At 46.4% G+C, this 18,585-nt stretch overlaps 2 protein-coding genes across 2 annotated transcripts in view; both read left to right on the top strand.

Annotated features, from left to right (window-relative positions):
* LOC141134392 (NACHT, LRR and PYD domains-containing protein 3-like) overlaps window positions 1-17,942 on the top strand; it is a 284,164-nt gene extending 266,222 nt beyond the window's left edge. The window contains exon 9 of the mRNA XM_073623957.1: window positions 17,759-17,942. Coding sequence (XP_073480058.1) covers window positions 17,759-17,942 — 184 coding nt within the window. The remainder of the gene's footprint in view (window positions 1-17,758) is intronic.
* LOC141133842 (phospholipid scramblase 3-like) overlaps window positions 1-18,585 on the top strand; it is a 599,764-nt gene that overhangs the window by 428,465 nt on the left and 152,714 nt on the right. The window lies entirely within an intron of this gene.

Genomic DNA, 18,585 nt, shown 5'->3' with positions numbered 1-18,585 from the left:
TTGCAGGAGCTACAGGTGCGTGCATTTCACTTGATATCACGGGGGGGCTGTTAGGTCTCACATGTCAGGATCTATCACGTCTATAGATCCATACGGGCCGGGATTCATTTGTAAGTGTCAATACAAGTTCTTGGCCATATATTCATACGTCATACGTTGCATGATTTCTTACTCTAATTTTGTTACCCACCACGCTCTGTGGGTATCTGAGCCCGGAGTGTTCGTTGTTAATTGCCTTAGCACTACAGGTTGCTTGGGCTCACTTATTGCATACACGTAGGATTGGTGGGTCATTAGTAGAGGTCGACCGATATATCGGCCGATATTTGGCGTTTTTTTACTTAATCGGCATCGGCAGATTGTGCTGATAAAAAAGGCTGATTATAACTCTTACAAATGACTTCTGTAATAGAAGTCAATGCAAGTTGCCTGATGTTTTCTTCTCTCCTCCTCTGGGCGCCTGCCAAATCTGATAAGAAGATACATTGTATCTCTTCAGGTTGTTTTATCAATGAGCTGAACTCTGTGTGTAGAAGCTCTCAGTTTAATCATTTAAAGACTAAATCTTTTCTGACATTTGTTGCTTACAGGTAAAAATCCTGTATTTTCTGCTAGAAAATCACTTAGAACCCCCAAACATTATATATATTTTTTTTAGCAGAGACCCTAGGGAATAAAATAGCGGTTGTTGCAATATTTTTTGTCACACGGTATTTGCGCAGCGGTCTTTCAAACGCAATTTTAAAAAAAAAATACACTAATGAATTAAAAAAAAAACTAAGCAGTAAAGTTAGCCCATTTTTTTTCGTCCAAAAGTTTTGATTACCTGTTTTTGTGTATTTAATATTTAAGATATAGTTTTTGTTTTTTTTTTGTTATCTAAATTATACATACAAGTGAACTGATTGGAGGTTTGTTTTGTTTAATAAATGTAAGAAATTTTCTGTATCACTTATTACTTAGGGCCCTTTCACACTGGGGCGGTTTGCAGGCACTATTGCGCTAATAGCGCCTGCAAACCGACCCGAAAGTGCCGCTGCTTTGTCTCCAGTGTGAAAGCCCCAAGGGCTTTCACACTGGAGCGGTGCGCTAGCAGGACGGGAAAAAAAGTCCTGCTAGCAGCATCTTTGGAGCGGTGAAGGAGCAGAGTATATACCGCTCCTGCCCATTGAAATCAATGGGACAGCGCGGTTATACCGCCGGCAAGGTTTTTAACCCTTTCTTGGTCGCTAGCAGGGGTAAAACCGCCCGCTAGCAGACGAATACGACGGTAAAGCGCCGCTTACAATAGCGGCGCTTTACCGCCGACGCCGCCCCCGCCCCAGTGTGAAAGGGCCCTTAAGGTTGCTTCCACACTGGCGCGGGCATGCGTTGATTGTAAAACGCTGCTAATTTTAGCAGCGCTTTACCATCATTTTAGCGGCGCTATTCGGCTGCTAGCGGGGCGCTTATAACCCAGCTAGCGGCCGAGGAAGGGGTTAAATGCGCCCCTGAAGCGCCGTTGCCGAAACGCTTTGCAGGCGCTTCGACAGCGGTGCGCATTCATTTCAACGGGCAGGAGTGGTGGAGGAGTGCTATACACCACTCCAAAGATGTCGCTTGCAGGACTTTTTTTTTTAACATCCTGCCAGCGCATCACCTCAGTGTGAAAGCCCGAGTGACTGCAGGGGAGCCATTTTGCAGGCACTTTACAGGCGCTATTTTTAACCCAAAAGCGCCTGAAAAACGCCCCATTGTGAAAGGGGTCTAACTGTTAGCTTTTATGAGATGAAGGGAAAAAAAAAAAAATCGGCCAAATATATCGGCCCAAAAAAATCGGCATCATATATCGGCAATCGGCCACCGCGATTTCTAAATATCGGCATCGGCCAGAGAAAAACCCATATCGGTCGACCTCTAGTTATTAGTAGTATTGAGCTTCGAGTTCGAGTCGAACCCATGTTCGACTCAAACATCGCCTATTCGACCTTTCATTGAATTGCGAATGATATGGGCCATTCGCACCAAATTCGAGTGGCGCGTCACGGCCCATAATTCACTGCAGCATCGCAGTGCATTGCTGGCTGATGATTGGCCAAGCATGCACTATGACCCGCATGTTGGCCAATCACAGCGCCGTCTGTACAGAGAGCCGTAATTGGCCAAAGCCAGGGTGGTTTTGGCCAATTATGGCTCAGGGGGTTTAGTACATGCCCCACACTATATAGGGCCACCTGCGTGGTGGCCTTGTGTAGTTTGTTGCAGCGCCGGAGAGAGATAGACAGTGTCTCAGTTAGATAGATTTAATTTAGATAGAGTGAGCAGGCGAGTCAGTTAGCTGCACTTACAGTGTATTGTGTATATATGCATCCCAGGTGTTGTGTGTGTGTGTGTATATATATATATATATATATATATATATATATATACACTGTATTCAGTTTAGCTAGATCCGTTCCTGTTTTTCTCTTCCTAATATACTGACAGGCAGGCAGGTGTTTTTACAGTATTTACAGTATTTACAGTTAGTGTACTGTGTACCCTGCAGAGTTGCACCTATAGCTACCTGAAGACAAGTGCTGGTGTTCTCATACTAATAATACTACAGGCAGGCAGTTGATTCTGCTAGCTGCAGTATAATCAGTATATATATATATATATATATATATATATATATATATATATATATATATATATATATATATATCTATCCCAGTTTTGTGCAGCTACATCTCACTGCAGGCCATTAGTATGTCTGGAAGGCCAACAAGGAGAGGCAGACAGTCACAAGCCAATAAAAGAGGTCAAGCAGGCTCTGTGTCTAAAGGCAACAGTGCTGGTCGTGGACACGGTGCATCCTCATCAGCATGTGGCCGTGGGACACGCTTGTCCTTTTTTTTTGGCAGCTAGCCGTGTTTAGCCACAACATACGGAAAACTTGGTTGAGTGGATGACCAGGCCGTCCTCATCCTCCTCATCCTCTCTCACCAAGGCTCAGGGTACTTTGTCTGGCAAAGCAGCTCTTCCCTGGGCTCAATGGCATCAGTCACTCCTTCCCTAGCCCCACCATGTCCTCCTGAGGAGTCCCCCGAACTGTTTGACCACAGTGTTGGGTGCATGCTCCAGAAGGATGGCCAGCGTTTTGAAGGCTCCGATGTTGATACTCAGCTAGAGGAAGGCAGTATCGTGAGCCCAGACAGAGGGGGTGCCCAAGAAGAACAGCAATCTGGCAGCCATGTTCCCCCTGCTGCAGCATACTGCTAGGTTTGCTCCAGTGATGAAGAGGGAGGGGATGACTCCACGTGGGTGCCTTATAGGAGGAGGAGGAGGAGGCACATCACCAACGAGGCAGGATGCCCTCCAGGGGCCAGCTTAAGGGCAGCACACCGACTGCATCACGCCGCAGAGCTCCGCATTTGTGCAGGGCGCTGCTGTCTGCGCGTTATTCCAAAAGTTCTTTGGTGTAGTCCATTTTTCAGATCCCACCGCTGCTATTTGCAACATATGTCTCAAGCATATCTCGCGTGGCCAAAACATCACCTGCTTGGGCACCACATAGACCTATGTTGACCTGCCATGCAGTTCGTTGGCAAGCGTACCTAAAAGACCCACACCAAAGAACAAAGAGGACCTCTTCTTGCTCCTCATCAGCTGGGATCTCCAACCCCACTATACCTTCAGTCCTCTCTGAGACCTGCACTGAGAGGAATGAAGGTGTAGAATTAGGTGTGTCACAGCCAAGTACTTGCAGGCAATCCACTATCGGTACACCGACGTCAGATTGTACCAGGCAAATTTCCCTGCCCCAGCTGCTGCACCGCCGAAAGAAGTTTGCTCCCAGCCACCCACATGCCCAGCGGTTGAATGCTAGCTTGGCTAAATTGCTAGCACTTCAACCGCTGCCTTTCCAGTTGGTAGACTCTGCCCCCTTCCGTGAGTTTGTGGAATGTGCGGTTCCTCAGTGGCAGGTTCCCAAACGCCACCTTTTCTCATGGAAGGCGATCCCGGCTCTCTACTGGCATTTGGAAGGCAATGTCTTGGACTCGCTGGACAGGGCGGTCAGTGGTAAGGTGCATATTACTGCTGACTCATGGTCCAGCAGGCATGGACAGGGATGTTACCTATCTTTCATTCTGCATTGGGTGACTCTGCTGGTAGCTTGGAAGGATGCAGGACAAGGTGCAGTAGTGTTGGAGGTTGTTCCGCCACCACGCCTCCAAAATGCTACTACTGGTGATTCTGACACACCTCTCTCCTCCACCCCTCCTCTTCTTCTTCCTCTATGGCCTCTTCCTGTGCATTGTCCTCGGAACCAGCGGTGCTCCGTAGGCATTCAAGGGGCTACGCAAGTACGCAGGCCAAAAGATGCCATGCGGTGCTTGAGCTGTTGTGCTTGGGGGACAGGAGCCACACTGAGGCAGAGATTCTGTCAGCTTTGCAGGGGCAGGTTCAGAGGTGTTTGATGCCATGCCAGCTTAAGGCAGGAATGGTGGTTTGCGACAATGGCACCAACCTCCTCTCCGCCCTCTGACAGGGACAACTGACCCATGTGCCCTGTTTGGCTCAAGTCCTTAACTTGGTGGTGCAGCTGTTCTTGGGCAGGTAACCAGGCTTACAGGATGCCCTAAGGCATGCCAGGAAAGTCTGTGTGCATTTCCGCAGGTCATATAATGCCAGTGCTTGGCTGGCTGACCTCCAAAAGGAATTTAACCTGCCCAAGAAGCGCCTAATGTGTGACATGCCCACCAGGTGGAACTCAATGTTGGCCATGCTGCAATGGCTGCACACGCAGCAGAGGGCCATCAATGAGTACCTGTGTGACTATGGCATCAGGACAGGGTCAGGGGAGCTTGTTTTTTTTTCCCCACGCCAGTGGGCCATGATCAGGGATGCATGCACTGTCTTGTCACCATTTGAGGAGGCCATGAGGATGGTGAGCAGTTACAGTGCATGCATCAGTGACACTGTCCCCCTTGTCCACTTGTTGGAGCACACGCTGCATGGAATAATGGACAGGGCACTTGAGGCAGAACAGAAGCAGGAAGAGGAGGACTTCCTTAGCTCTCAAGGCCCCCTTTATCCAGACAGTGTTCCTGCGTGCCCGCCGATCACACAGGAAGAGGAAGAGGAGGAGCAGGATTGTGTCAGCATGGAGGTGGAGCCTGGCACTCAGCCTCAGCAGCAGTCTTTAAGGGATCATTTACAGTCCAAAGAAACCCATGGAGTTGTACGTGGCTGGAAGGCGGTGGCTGCAGATCATGTCGTCCTTAGTGACCCAGAGGACTCCGGGCCGAATGCCTCAGCAAACCTACACTGCATGGCCTCCCTGATCCTGCAAAGCCTGCGGAAGGATCCTCGTATTCGTGGTATCAAGGAGAGGGATCAATACTGGCTGCCAACCCTCCTTGATCCATGTTACAAGGGTAAGGTTGCGGACCTTATTTTGTCATTGCAGAGGGAGCAGAGGATGAAACATCTTCGGGAGGCCTTGCAGAAAGGTCTGTGCAATGCGTCCCCAGAGACTGGGAGGTTAAAAATTCCTGTTCCTGGACAACGTGTTGCTGAGGCTTTGGTCAGTCAAAGAAGAAGCGGTGGAGAAGGTGGCCGTCTGACCAATGCGTTCAGACAATTTTTTAGTCCTCAGCTCCAAGGTATGATTGGTTCCAGCAACCATCACCGGCGTCTGTTTTACATGATGCAGGAATACCTAGGGGCAAGATCTGATTTGGACACCTTTCCCACCGAAAATCCTCTGGGTTACTGGGTCTTGAGGATGGATCACTGGCAAGAGCTTGCACAGTATTCAATTGAGCTACTGGCCTGTCCTACATCCAGCGTTCTTTCAGAACGCACATTCAGTGCTGCTGGAGGCTTTGTAACTGATCACAGGGTGCACCTGTCCACCGACTTGGTCGATCGACTGACCTTCATAAAAATGAATTAGTCTTGGATCACCACCAGCTACCAAGCACCTGATGCTGATGTAACCGAATATTTTTTTTTTAAATGTCAGATCCCTTCAAGACTGCCTATGCTGATGCTGAGTGACTATCCTGTTATGCTGAGTGACAATCCTCTTCCTCCTCAATGATCATGCTGAGAGCTTGTAAGAATATTTTTGTTTCTGGGCATCACCACCAGTGGCTAGAGTATTTGTGAGGGGTTGCAGTGTTGTGGCACCAGCACCAGTGCCTAAGGCCCAATTTTTCAGCCCCTGTTTAACAGGGGCATGTAATTACAATTTTTGATGCAGTACTTTGCAGCAGAGCTCGTTCCTGTGCTCCAATTAGAGTATCTGTGAGGGGTTGCAGTGTTGTGGCACCAGCACCAGTGCCTAAAGCCCAATTTTTCAGCCCCTGTATAACAGGGGTGTGTAATTACCATTCTTGATCTAATATTTCACAGCAGGGCTCATTTCTGCGCCCACCAAGAGTAACTGTGAAGACTTAATGTTGTGGCACCACCACCACCAAAGGCCCATTTTTTCTGACCCTGTTCAACAAAGGCATGTAATTACAATTATTGATCTAATATTTCACAGCAGGGCCCGTTCCTGCACTCACCAAGAGTAACTGTAAGGGCTTACAGTGTTGTGGCAACACCAACACCTATATAGGGCATATATGTATATAGGGCAGGCCCCTACTTTCAAACATCCAACTTACAAACAACTCCTACTTGCAAACGGAAGGAGACAACAGAAAGTGAGATGAAATCTACCCCTAGGAAGGGAAATTCTCTCCTGTAAGAGTTAATATGGGAAAAACGTGTCTCCTCTCCACTGATGCTTTATCACCAATCCTTGTTTCACTAAAAACCCCAAATTGTCAAAAAACATTTGTCATTGGGACAGAAAGTGAGGTGAAATATTCTAAAGAGGTGCCAGACAGCAAAACAAATGTTACAGGGGGGATAACCCTTCCCTATGTTTTCCAAAAAGCTTAAAATAGATTTTTTGTCTGGAGCTACACTTTAAAAATGTACCAGTTCAAAATTACAAACAGATTCTACTTAACAACAAACCTACAGTCCCTGTCTTGTTTGCACCACCTGTATACTTCTGTTCAGACACACCTTTCCTTTTTTTAATTTGGGTGTGGGGTTCCCCTTAATATCCATACAAGACCCAAAGGGCTTGGTAATGGACTGGGGGGTACCCATGCCATTTGTCTCACTGATTTTCATCCACATTACATTACAGCCGTAAGCAGTTTTAAATGACTTTTATTCCTTTAAAACTGTCATTTTGTGCAGGGACTGTTCTAAGCCCGGGAAGCACGTGTCACTTTACAGGCATACTATAGACACCCCCCAGGTACGATATTTAAAGGAATATTTCACTTTTTTTTTTCACTTTAAGCATCATTAAAATCACAGCTCCCGAAAAAACGGCCGTTTTTAACCACTTCCCTACCCGCCTATAGTCAAATGACATCCACAGATGGGATCTCCCATCCTGGGTGGACGTCATATGACGGGCTCGGGTTCCCGGCCGCCTAGGGGGCGCGAGCGCGCCCACCGTCTTGCTCGGGACCCAGTGCGTGCGATTGCCCGTTAATCGGGCCGGAGCGTGGATCTGTGTGTGTAAACACACAGATCCACGTCCTGTCAGCTCAGAGGAGAGCGATCTGTGTTCCCAGAACAGCGGAACACTGATCGGTCTCCTCCCCTTGTAGGTCCCCGCCCCCTACAGTTAGAAGCATTCCCTAGGAAACACATTTAACCCCTCCCCGCCCCCTAGTGGTTAACCCCTTCACTGCCTGTCACATTTACACAGTAATCAATGCAATTTTATAGCATTGATCGCTGTATAAATGTGAATGGTCCCAAAAATGTGTCAAAAGTGTCCGATGTGTCCGCCATAATGTCGCAGTCACGAAAAAAAATCGCGATCGCCGCTATTATTAGTAAAAAAAATAAATAAATATATTTTTTTTAAAAATGCCATAAATCTATCCCATATTTTATAGACGCTATAACTTTTGCGCAAACCAATCAATATACGCTTATTGCAATTTTTTTTACCAAAAATATGTAGAAGAATACGTATCGGCCGAAACTGAGGAAAAATTTGTTTTTTTTTTTTTTTTAATTTGGATATTTATTATATCAAAAAGTAAAAAATATTGTGTTTTTTTCAAAATTGTCACTCTTCTTTTGTTTATAGCGCAAAAAATAAAAACCGCAGAGGTGATCAAATACCACCAAAAGAAAGCTCTATTTGTGGGGAAAAAAGGACGTCAATTTTGTTTGGGTACAACGTCGCACGACCGCGCAATTGTCGTTTAAAATGCGACAGTGCTGAAAACTAAAAATTGGTCTGGGAAGGAAGTGGGTGAAAAGGCCCGGTATTGAACCTGTTAAAACTTTTTTTGCATTGACCCTTAGATCTCCCATTCATTTTTATGTATATTGTCGGGACCCAACAATACATTAGAGCCGCAAGCAGTTTTAAATGACATTTCTTCCTTTAGAAATGTCATTTTGCTGTGGTACTGTTCTAAACACAGGAAAGATGCACTACTTTACAGGCAGACTAAGGACACCCCCCCCAGGCACAATATTTAAAGGAATATTTCATTTTTATTGTTTCACTTTAAGCATTATGAAAATTACTGCTCCTGAAAAAACGGACAGTTTTAAAACTTTTTTTTGCATTGATACATGTCCCCCGTGGCAGGACCCGGGTCCCCAAACACTTTTTAGGACAATACCATGCAAATTAGACTTTAAAATTAGCACTTTTGATTTCGAACGTTTGAGTCCCATAGACTTCAATGGGGTTCTAAAGTTCGCGCAAATTTTCGGTCCATTCGCAGGTTCTGGTGCGAACCGAACCGGGGGGTGTTATAGGGCGTACACACGGTCGGACTTTGTTCGGACATTCCGACAACAAAATCCTAGGATTTTTTCCGAAGGATGTTGGCTCAAACTTGTTTTGTCTACACACGGTCGCACAAAGTTGTCGGAAAATCCGATCGTTCTAAACGCGGTGACGTAAAACACGTACGTCGGGACTATAAACGGGGCAGTGGCCAATAGCTTTCATCTCTTTATTTATTCTGAGCATGCGTGGCACTTTGTCCGTCGGATTTGTGTACACACGATCGGAATTTCCGACAACGGATTTTGTTGTCGGAAAATTTTATCTCCTGCTCTCCAACTTTGTGTGTCGGAAAATCCGATGGAAAATGTCCGACGGAGCCCACACACGGTCGGAATTTCCGACAACACACTCCGATCTGACATTTTCCATCGGAAAATCCGACCGTGTGTACGGGGCATTAGGCTCATCCCTATTAGAGAGGAGCTGAACCCAGAGGTCCTGCAGAGCTGACTGGAAGGGAAACACCAGAAAGAATCTAATTCTGCTTACAGTGAGTACAGATCTGTGTCATGGGGCTTATCCTGTGAGGGCCATCCCTTCAGCTAGAAGAGTCAGTGGATTGGTGTCAGTCAAGGGGATGATAAAGAGTGTCCTGAAGATAAAGTAATTGCATCAAGTCTGCTGCTAGAGAGCAAGAGGACTTAATTCTTCCAAACAAGTGCCAGTATGGTAAAGCAGCGTATCTGCTTCCACAAGCAATCCGGTGAGCAGGGTGGCCACCGGGGGGGGGGGGGGTGGTTGTTTGCTGCCCCCAAACAAAAAACCACGAGGCGCTACTGCCGGTGAGGCCAAGAGAGAGTTGTCCTTATCTACTGTGAATAGTTCAGTTGGGGTATCCCACTATTCCCTTCTCCCATCCAAGTTCCACAATAAATATAGAAAACCCAAACACCAGGGACTGTTTATTGATTAACAAGCAAACAGGAGTAAGTGAAAACCCCTAGCAATTGCCTGCAGGTAACCAGAGGGAGGTCTACGAAGTCAACACACAGCAAGCCCTACAGGGACAGTGCTACATACTATAGCAATGTTTCTGGCTGGCGTTCCGCTTTAACATAGGGCCTGGAATTGCTCTTCTCCTGGTCTCCTTATTTCTCCCCTCCCCAGGTGTACCTAGATCCGGTGTATGTGGTCTCTGTGGTCGTTCCCATTCAGGAGATGCTGAGTTCGTCTTCCAGAGCCACTCAACAGACATCAGTGGAACTTTGCTGCGGCACATAAAAGAAGAGTTTGTCCCTGCTGGACTTGTGTCTCATAGGTTCCTCCTGAGTAGGGATGAGCCCGATGTTCAAGCCGAACAGCGAACAATATACGGCATTCACAGCAAATTTGAAAGCCGTGGAACGCCGTTAAAGTCTATGGGACACTAACATGAAAAATCAAACGTGCTAATTTTAAATATGCAAATTTTAAATATATGCAAATTATTGCCATAAAAAGTGTTTGGGGACCCAGGTCCTGTCCCAGGGGACATGTATCAATGCAAAAAAATGTTATAAAAATGGCTGTTTTTTTTAGGAGCAGTGATTTCATAATGCTTAAAGTGAAACAATAAAAATTAAATATTCCTTTAAATATCGTGCCTGGGGGGTGTCCTTAGTCTGCCTGTAAAGTAGCGCATCTTTCATGTGTTTAGAACAGTACCACAGCAAAATGACATTTCTAAAGGAAGAAATGTCATTTAAAACTGCTCGCGGCTCTAATGTATTGTTGGGTCCCGGCAATATACATAAAAGTGAATGGGAGATCTAAAGACTTGGATCGTGCTGGTTCTGGACAAGGACGCTTTTTTACGGCAGAGATAATCCTGTTGAGGAGGGGGGTCTGTCACATTTGGTGGCAAGGGGTGGGATTTGTTCTTCCTGGCTGTGAGGCTATGAGGCAACCCAGAGGTGAATGGAACATCACTACAACAAACTTAAAAGGACAACCCTCAAAGATCAGATCTGGTGGAAGCTCGAGGCAGAATAGCCAATAGAAAACCTAAAGCACCACTCATCACAGGGCTAATGGAAGATGATCAGGCGAGCATCGTACGGGCAAAAGAGACAGATGTCTACAACTTCCACAAGGAGGTACAGTGGCGCTAAGCCCTGTGCAGACCCTCCCCATTGGCTGAGATAGTCTCTTTGGTACTGGCAGACACCAAGGCACTACGACTCGCAGAGCTGGGGCAGCAGCCAGGAAGATCCACTCCAACCAGTGTCTCCGGGGGGGGGGGGTCGAAAAGAAGAAGTTGCTGTACACCGCCTTTAAAACCTTCTCTGAAGCGGATGGAGACATTGATGGGTTATTACAAGATTTTTTAGAGCCAGTGTTGCCTCCAGGGGATCGCAGTTACAGACTGGGTAACCATTCTGGTCAGCAGGTTGTCAGGCCAAACAGCCGAGGCATACAGGGCAGTAGCCAATGAGGACTGTGTGATCTATGAGCGAGTCAAAGAACAGATACTGGCCCACTATTCGTTAACCCCTGAGGCATATCAAAGTTCCAGAGTCTGAAAAAAGAGGATAAGGACTCTTACACTGAGTGGGGTCATCGTCTACAACATGCTGTGAAAGTCACGTGCAGACGTAACGCGTAGGGAGTGGCCGGAGGCTAAACTAAGATACCGGAAGTGACCTGAGAACGGCGCTCAGATGCCACAAGATTTATTTTACTGCTTGTCTTGATTTTATTTATTGTAAGAGTCCAGTTTTTTGATTAAATAAAAGCATCTGACATTTAACAATACTACACTATTGGAATACTCTTTTCCTCCATTCCTTCCTTGTTCTCTCCCCCGCCCCCCCGCGGAGTACAAGAACATTATAAGGATTTAAAGCTTCCATTGAAGTTTCCAGTTGGCTGGAGCGGAGGACCCCCTGGTGGTTGATGCTGGAATAGCGGAATATAGAATTTTTACACAACTCTATGCTGTTGATTAAAGATATTGAGGTGAAAGTTTTGTGAACCTATTGATAGGATTTTATACCTCTCACATGCAAGATGTGGCGAACTGTCTTATCCTATTTTTAAAGGGACATTTTGGATATCAATTTGGAAGAAAACATCTGACTAGAAGATTATTACCATACTAATGTTTATATAATCTTATCTATTTATATATGCCCCCGGACTGATTTATTACTTTATTTGTGTTAGGCACTGGTTACACTTTATATTGCTGGAGAGCGGGATCATTGATTGATTATGCTGTGAAAAGTTGGGTCCAGGGCTGCCAGGCAACTAAGGTGGAGGAGGTGCTCGAGCTTATTCTCCTTGAACAATTATTTTATGGTGTTCCCCAGGATGTTTGTAACTGGGTGAGAGACCGACACCCACTAACACTGCAGAAAGTGACTAGCCTGGCAGATGAATTTCAGGATGCCCAGAGGGGATCCACAATGGCACCCAGCCTGGCAGCAGCCAGGCCTCTATATCAACCTGTTATGGCTCTTTTACCGCCTGCGAGACAACCAGGGGGAGCAGCTCATTACATGCCAGCAGCAGAATCCTGGTGAACGGGGCCAAAATGTTATGGATGTAATCAGATGTGCCAAATGCAAGACAGATGCCCACAGAATCACAGTAGGGGTGCCTCTCCGTGGCATACTGGCAATCCAGGCCAGGGCTCCACATACTGTGTGCATTGAGAAGAATACTATACCCATTACCATTTACCGTCTCATAAAGGCAGTAATGGAGGAAGATTTTGAAGTTCTGTATGAGGCCAATCCAATAAAAGCAGTGGAGGATAATAGATAACATCACTGACAGGTCGTGTGGATTAATGATCAAGTGGCCCATGGATTGCAGGACACAGGAGCCACCCTTACTCTGGTTCAACCACAACTGATATGTAAACCTGAGAAAACTGGGCTCTCTGTCATGGTGTGGGTAGCTGGGGGACATGTGTGCCATCTACCCACTGCTCGGGTACATCTAGGTTGGGGAGCCGGTGCCCAAAACATTGAAGTTGGGCTTATGCCGAATTTACCTACCGAGGTACTATTGGGGAAATTACCTCGGACTCTTAACTTCTACAATTATCCCTGCTACAGAGGAGGAAGTACATCCAATCACCACCCGGTTACAGGCAAGGGAAGACACAGCTGTCATGGTGCACGTTGGCACCAATGACAAAGTCAGAGGCAGGTGAAGTGTCCTAAAGGACGATTTTACTGACTTGGGAGCTAAATTGAGGAAAAAAACCTCCAAGGTAGTATTCTCAGGAATACTACTGGTACATCGAGCCACACCAGAAAGGCAGAGGGAGATTAGGGAAGTAAACAAGTGGCTGAGGAACTGGTGAATTAAGGAGGGGTTTGGGTTCCTGGAGGACTGGGCCAACTTCTCAGTCGATAACCAGTACTATAGAAGGGACAGACTGCACCTAAATGAGGAGGGTGCAGATCAGCTGGAAATGATGATGGCCCAAAAGTTAGAGGGGTTTTTTTACTAGGCAATGGGGGGAAGGGTCCAGAGGTAGAGATAGTCAGCGTGGAACATGTTCCAGAGGGTAGTATTGGGGGCATTCGTGGTAGGGTAACCAAAGCACATAAACCCAAGGTAAGTATAGTAGCAAGTCCTAATTGCAATCTCGGAACACCCAATAAGAGGACAGTATGCGACTGGTCTAAACTACGTGGCATGTTCACCAATGTCAGGAGCCTGGCGGACAAGATGGGTGAACTAGAGATACTGTTGGACGAGGAGGATTGGAATTTTGTGAGAATTTCAGAGGCCTGGTTCAACAGCTCTCATGATTGGCTGGCAACCATTCAAGGGTATACCCTATACCGCAAGGATAGAAAGGGTAAAAAAGGGAGAGGGTTATGCCTATATATCAAGAATAATGTACAAGTGAATGTGAGAGATGACATCACTAAGGGAGCTAGGGAGGAGGTGGAATCCTTATAGGTAGAGCTTCAAAGGGATGAAGCTAAGGGAAAAATAATACTGGGAGTATACTATAGGCCCCCTAACCTGAGGGAGGAAGGGGAGACAGATCTCCTATCACAAATTGGAGTAGCAGCAAGGATGGGAAGTGTTATCATAATGGGGGATTTTAATTATCCAGACATAGACTGTCCAGAGGGAACCAAGCACTCATCTAAGGCTCGCCAGTTCCTAAATGTCTTGCAGGACAATTTTATGGGTCAGATGGTAGACGCACCAACTAGAAATAAAGCGTTACTGGATCTACTGATTACCAACAATACAGACCTGATCATGGATGTGGAAATACGAGGCAATTTAGGTAACAGCGATTACAGGTCAATTGGCTTCAATATAAATCACACAAATAAGAAACATAAGGGGAATACAAAATCACTGAATTTCGAAAGAGCCAACATCCCTAAACTACGAACCTTGCTAGAAGGCATAAATTGGGATAAAATCTTAGGAACAAAGAACACGGAGGAGAAATGGGTTTGCTTTAGGAGCATAGTAAATAAGAGCATTAGCCAATGCATCCCATTGGGTAATAAATTTAAAAGAGCAAGCAAAAGTCCTGGATGGCTTAACTCCAATGTAAAAATGCATATAAAAGCAAAGGAGAGGGCCATCAGAAAATGCAAGGTTTAGGGATGATCATCAGCATTCAGACTTTTGTTCATAAACACCTGGAGGATGGGGTAAGCAGTGCAATCTCTGTATTTGCGGACAATATTAAGCTAGCAGGGCAATAACTTCTCTGCAGGATGTGGAAACCTTGCAAAAAGATCTGAACACATTAATGGGGTGGGCAACTACATGGCAAATGAGGTTCAATGTAGAAAAATGTAAAATAATGCATTTGGGTGGCAAAAATACGAATACAGTCTATACACTGGGGGGAGAACCTCTGGGGGAATCTAGGATGGAAAAGGACCTGGGGGTCCTAGTAGATGATAGGCTCAGCAATGGCATGCAATGCCAAGCTGCTGCTAACAAAACAAACAGAATATTGGCATGCATTAAAAGAAATTAACTCTGGAGACAAAACAAAAATTCTTCCGCTCTACAAGACTCTGGTCCGGCCGCACTTGGAGTATGCTGTCCAGTTCTGGGCACCAGTCCTCAGGAAGGATGTACTGGAAATGGAGCGAGTACAAAGAAGGGCAACAAAGCTAATAAAGGGTCTGGAGGATCTTAGTTATGAGGAAAGGTTGTGAGCACTGAACTTATTCTCTCTGGAGAAGAGACGCTTGAGAGGGGATATGATTTTAATTTACAAATATCGTACTGGTGACCCCACAATAGGGATAAAACTTTTTTGCGGAAGGGAGTTTAACCACTTGCTTACCGGGCACTTAAACCCCCCTCCTATCCAGACCAATTTTCAGCTTTCGGCGCTGACGCACTTTGAATGACAATTGCGTGGTCATACAACACTGTACCCAAATGAAATTTTTATCATTTTTTCACCACAAATAGAGCTTTCTTTTGGTGGTATTTGATCACCTCTGCGGTTTTTACTTTTTATTAAAAAAATTTAAAAAACTGAATTTTTTTTAAAAAAAAAGTTTATTTTTTTATATTTTGTTTTAAAAAATTTTAAACGGGTAATTTTTCTCCTTCATTGATGTACGCTGATAAGGCGGCAGTGATGGGCACTGATAGGCGGCAGTGATGGGCACTGATGGGTGGCAGTGATGGGCACTGATGGGTGGCAGTGATGGGCAGCACTGGCAGGTGGCACTGATTGGCACTACAGGTGGGCATTGATAGGTGGTACTTGTGGGCACTGATAGGTGGTACTTGTGGGCACTGTTAGGTGGCACTGTGGGCACTGTTAGGTGGCACTGTGGGCACTATTAGGTGGCACTGTGGGCACTATTAGGTGGCACTTTTATTGGGCACTGATGAGGCAGATGTGCCTCTTCCACTTGGGGACCGATGTCCCTCACATCCGATCCGGTGATCGGCTTTTTTTTCTACTCGCGCTGTCAGCGTGAGTAAAAAAAAAAAACGATTACCGATCTTTTGTTTACATCATGTGATCAGCTGTCATTGGCTGACAGCTGATCACATGGTAAGGGGCCGGGACCGGCCCCTTACACAGATCGGTGATCAGCCGAGTCTCAGTGACTCGGTGATCACAACGCGCCCGGCGCGCGCCCTGCAGGGCGCACGCAGGGAGCGTGCACAGGGGAGGACGTCATATGACGTCCTCCCGGGAATGTAGGTCCGCGCTGTAGCCGTCATTCGGCTATAGCGCGGATGCCAAGCGGTTAACAAGAAACATGGCCATGCATTAAAATTTGAAGAAAAGAGGTTTAACCTTAAAGTGGAGTTCCACCCAAAAAAAAATGTAATTTATGTGCATAAAGAAAATTAAAAAAATACATTTGGAGAAATTTTTTTTTTACTCACCTCTAAATGCATGTTGCTTGGGGGTCCCTCGTAGTCTGCCTCCTTCAGCGCCTGGGCTCTTGACGTCACTTCCCTTGGCGCAGGAAGGGAGATCAGCTCTGCCCCCTCCCTCTTGTCAATCATCTGGGACACGTCACAGGTCCCAGATGATTGTGTGGCCAATCACGGCGAGTGGCGCCGCTCGCGCATGTGCAGTGGGTGCCCGGCTGTGAAGCCACAGCCAGGCGCCCACAGTTACAATGCCGGCACCGCTGAGCAGAAGGGGAGACGAGCGGGGATTCGATCCCCCGCATCACTGGACCCTGGAACAGGTAAGTGTCCGATTATTAAAAGTCAGCAGCTGCAGTATTTGACTTTTTTTTTTTTAAGCGAACTCCGCTTTAAACTACGTAGAGGGTTCTTTACTGTAAGAGCGGCAAGGATGTGGAATTCCCTTCCACAGATGGTGATCTCAGCGGGGGGCATCAGTGGTTTCAAGAAACTATTAGGTAAGCATCTAAACAACCACAACATACATGGATATACAAGGTAATACTGACATATAATCATACACATAGGTTGGACTTGATGGTCTTTTTTCAACCTCACCTACTATGTAACTATATAACTATGTTACCGCTTCATCCCACTCCAATAGGGCTTAGGTAAGACCTTCTACCTCTGACATGGACCCTGCCCTATCTATCTTGACTTGGGACTGTCCAGAAGACTTTGGATGGGAGACATTAGAGGACAATACCCTTGCTCCATATAGACAGAAAGCATGGTCGGATCCGGGAGGGATGGGTGATGTTAGGTTTGAGTGGGACCGAGAGAAGCTATATAGGATCACCGGGGGAGCGGAGAGAGGAGTGGCCCAGATTCCCAGATTCTGTGTGGACTATAGGCGACTGATTGACCGGAAGGTGACTGACGCCTACCCCATGCCCCGTGTGGACTAACTATTAGACAGAATCGCCTGGGGACGCTACATCATTACCATTGATCTTTCCCCTCGACCCAGAGGCCATCCTGTTCCAGTTTAGGGTCATGCCATTTGGAATGAAAAACACACCCGCTTCCTTCCAGCAGATGGTGGATGGGTTGCAGGATTTTACCTGCGCCTACCTAGATGATATTTCCATCTACAGTAACACCTGTGAAGAACACCTCCGCCACATAGGGATAGTGTTAGATCGGATAAGGGGAGAAGGACTGACTGTTAAATCAGACAAATGCCACATCAGTATGTCCAAAGTTCAGTACCTGGGACACCGGGTGGGGTGTGGGAAAGAGAGACCCAAGCCAGCTAAAATTGAAGCTGTGGCCAATTGGCCCATGCTACATACCAAGACACAAGTGTTAGCCTTTCTAGGTACCGCTGGGTACTATCGTAAGTTTGTCCTTAATTATAGCACCATTGCCAAGTCCCTGAATGACGTAAAAGTCATTCCCGACAAGTCTTGTGGTCCCCGGAGTGTGAAGCAGCTTTCCAACAACTTAAACAATCACTAATTTAGGCTCCAGTATTAGCAGCTCCTGACCCCTCCAAACATTTTATTGTCCATACAGACGCATCCAAGTTCAGGCTGGGAGCAGTCCTGAGTCAAGTCAGAGAGAGGACGAGAATGACCATCCTGTGGCTTACATCAGCCGCAAGCTCTTACCCCAGGTGGTTGTCTATGCTACTATAGAGAAAGAATGTTTGGCTTTAGTATGGGCTTTGCGGAAATTTCAGCCCTATCTCTACGGCTGATCCTTTACCGTCCTTATGGATCACAATCCTTTGGTAAGACTAAACCGAGTATAATGGGGATAATGGACGACTGCTTGCGGTGGAGTTTGGCCCTGCAGCCGTACAGCCTTACAGTTCAGTATGATCCAGGGAAACAGAATGCCAAAGCCAATGGCTTGTCTCGGCAAACAGAGCTGGAATCGTGGACATCCCCAAGCGGACCCCTGAGGATCACGCCGGGTCTGCCTACCATGAGACATGGGGGAGCATTGTGACAGTACCAGTCCCATTTAGTCTCTGTCCTTGTTTCACTGGATTACCTGTTCCTTGAACCAGCCAAGTTAGCTAATGTTATGTGCTTGTACTGGACATTTCTGGGTATATTTGCCTGATGTGCCCTAGTCATTCCTTGTGACACTGACATTGGAAATAACACTGTTTTCACTGACCATACAGCACATTGTTACCCAGATTTAAGTGTGACTGCTGTCCCATATTCCTAAGTTACTGGGCAGTCACACTTCTCCCAGCTGGGCTTGTGAAACTATTATCGACCACCATTGTTACCATGCCCAGCTCCTTTTACTTTTTGTATTATGTGTTTCTTGCCTGAAGACTAGGGGCAGGGAGGAGAGGGAAGGGGGTATTCCTCCAACAGCCCTCC

The sequence above is a fragment of the Aquarana catesbeiana genome, linkage group LG03 (assembly GCF_042186555.1).
Source record: "Aquarana catesbeiana isolate 2022-GZ linkage group LG03, ASM4218655v1, whole genome shotgun sequence".
Classification (NCBI taxonomy): Eukaryota; Metazoa; Chordata; class Amphibia; order Anura; family Ranidae; genus Aquarana; species Aquarana catesbeiana.
The sequence above is the reverse complement of the archived record's forward strand: the minus strand, read 5'-3'. Positions and strand labels throughout refer to the sequence as shown.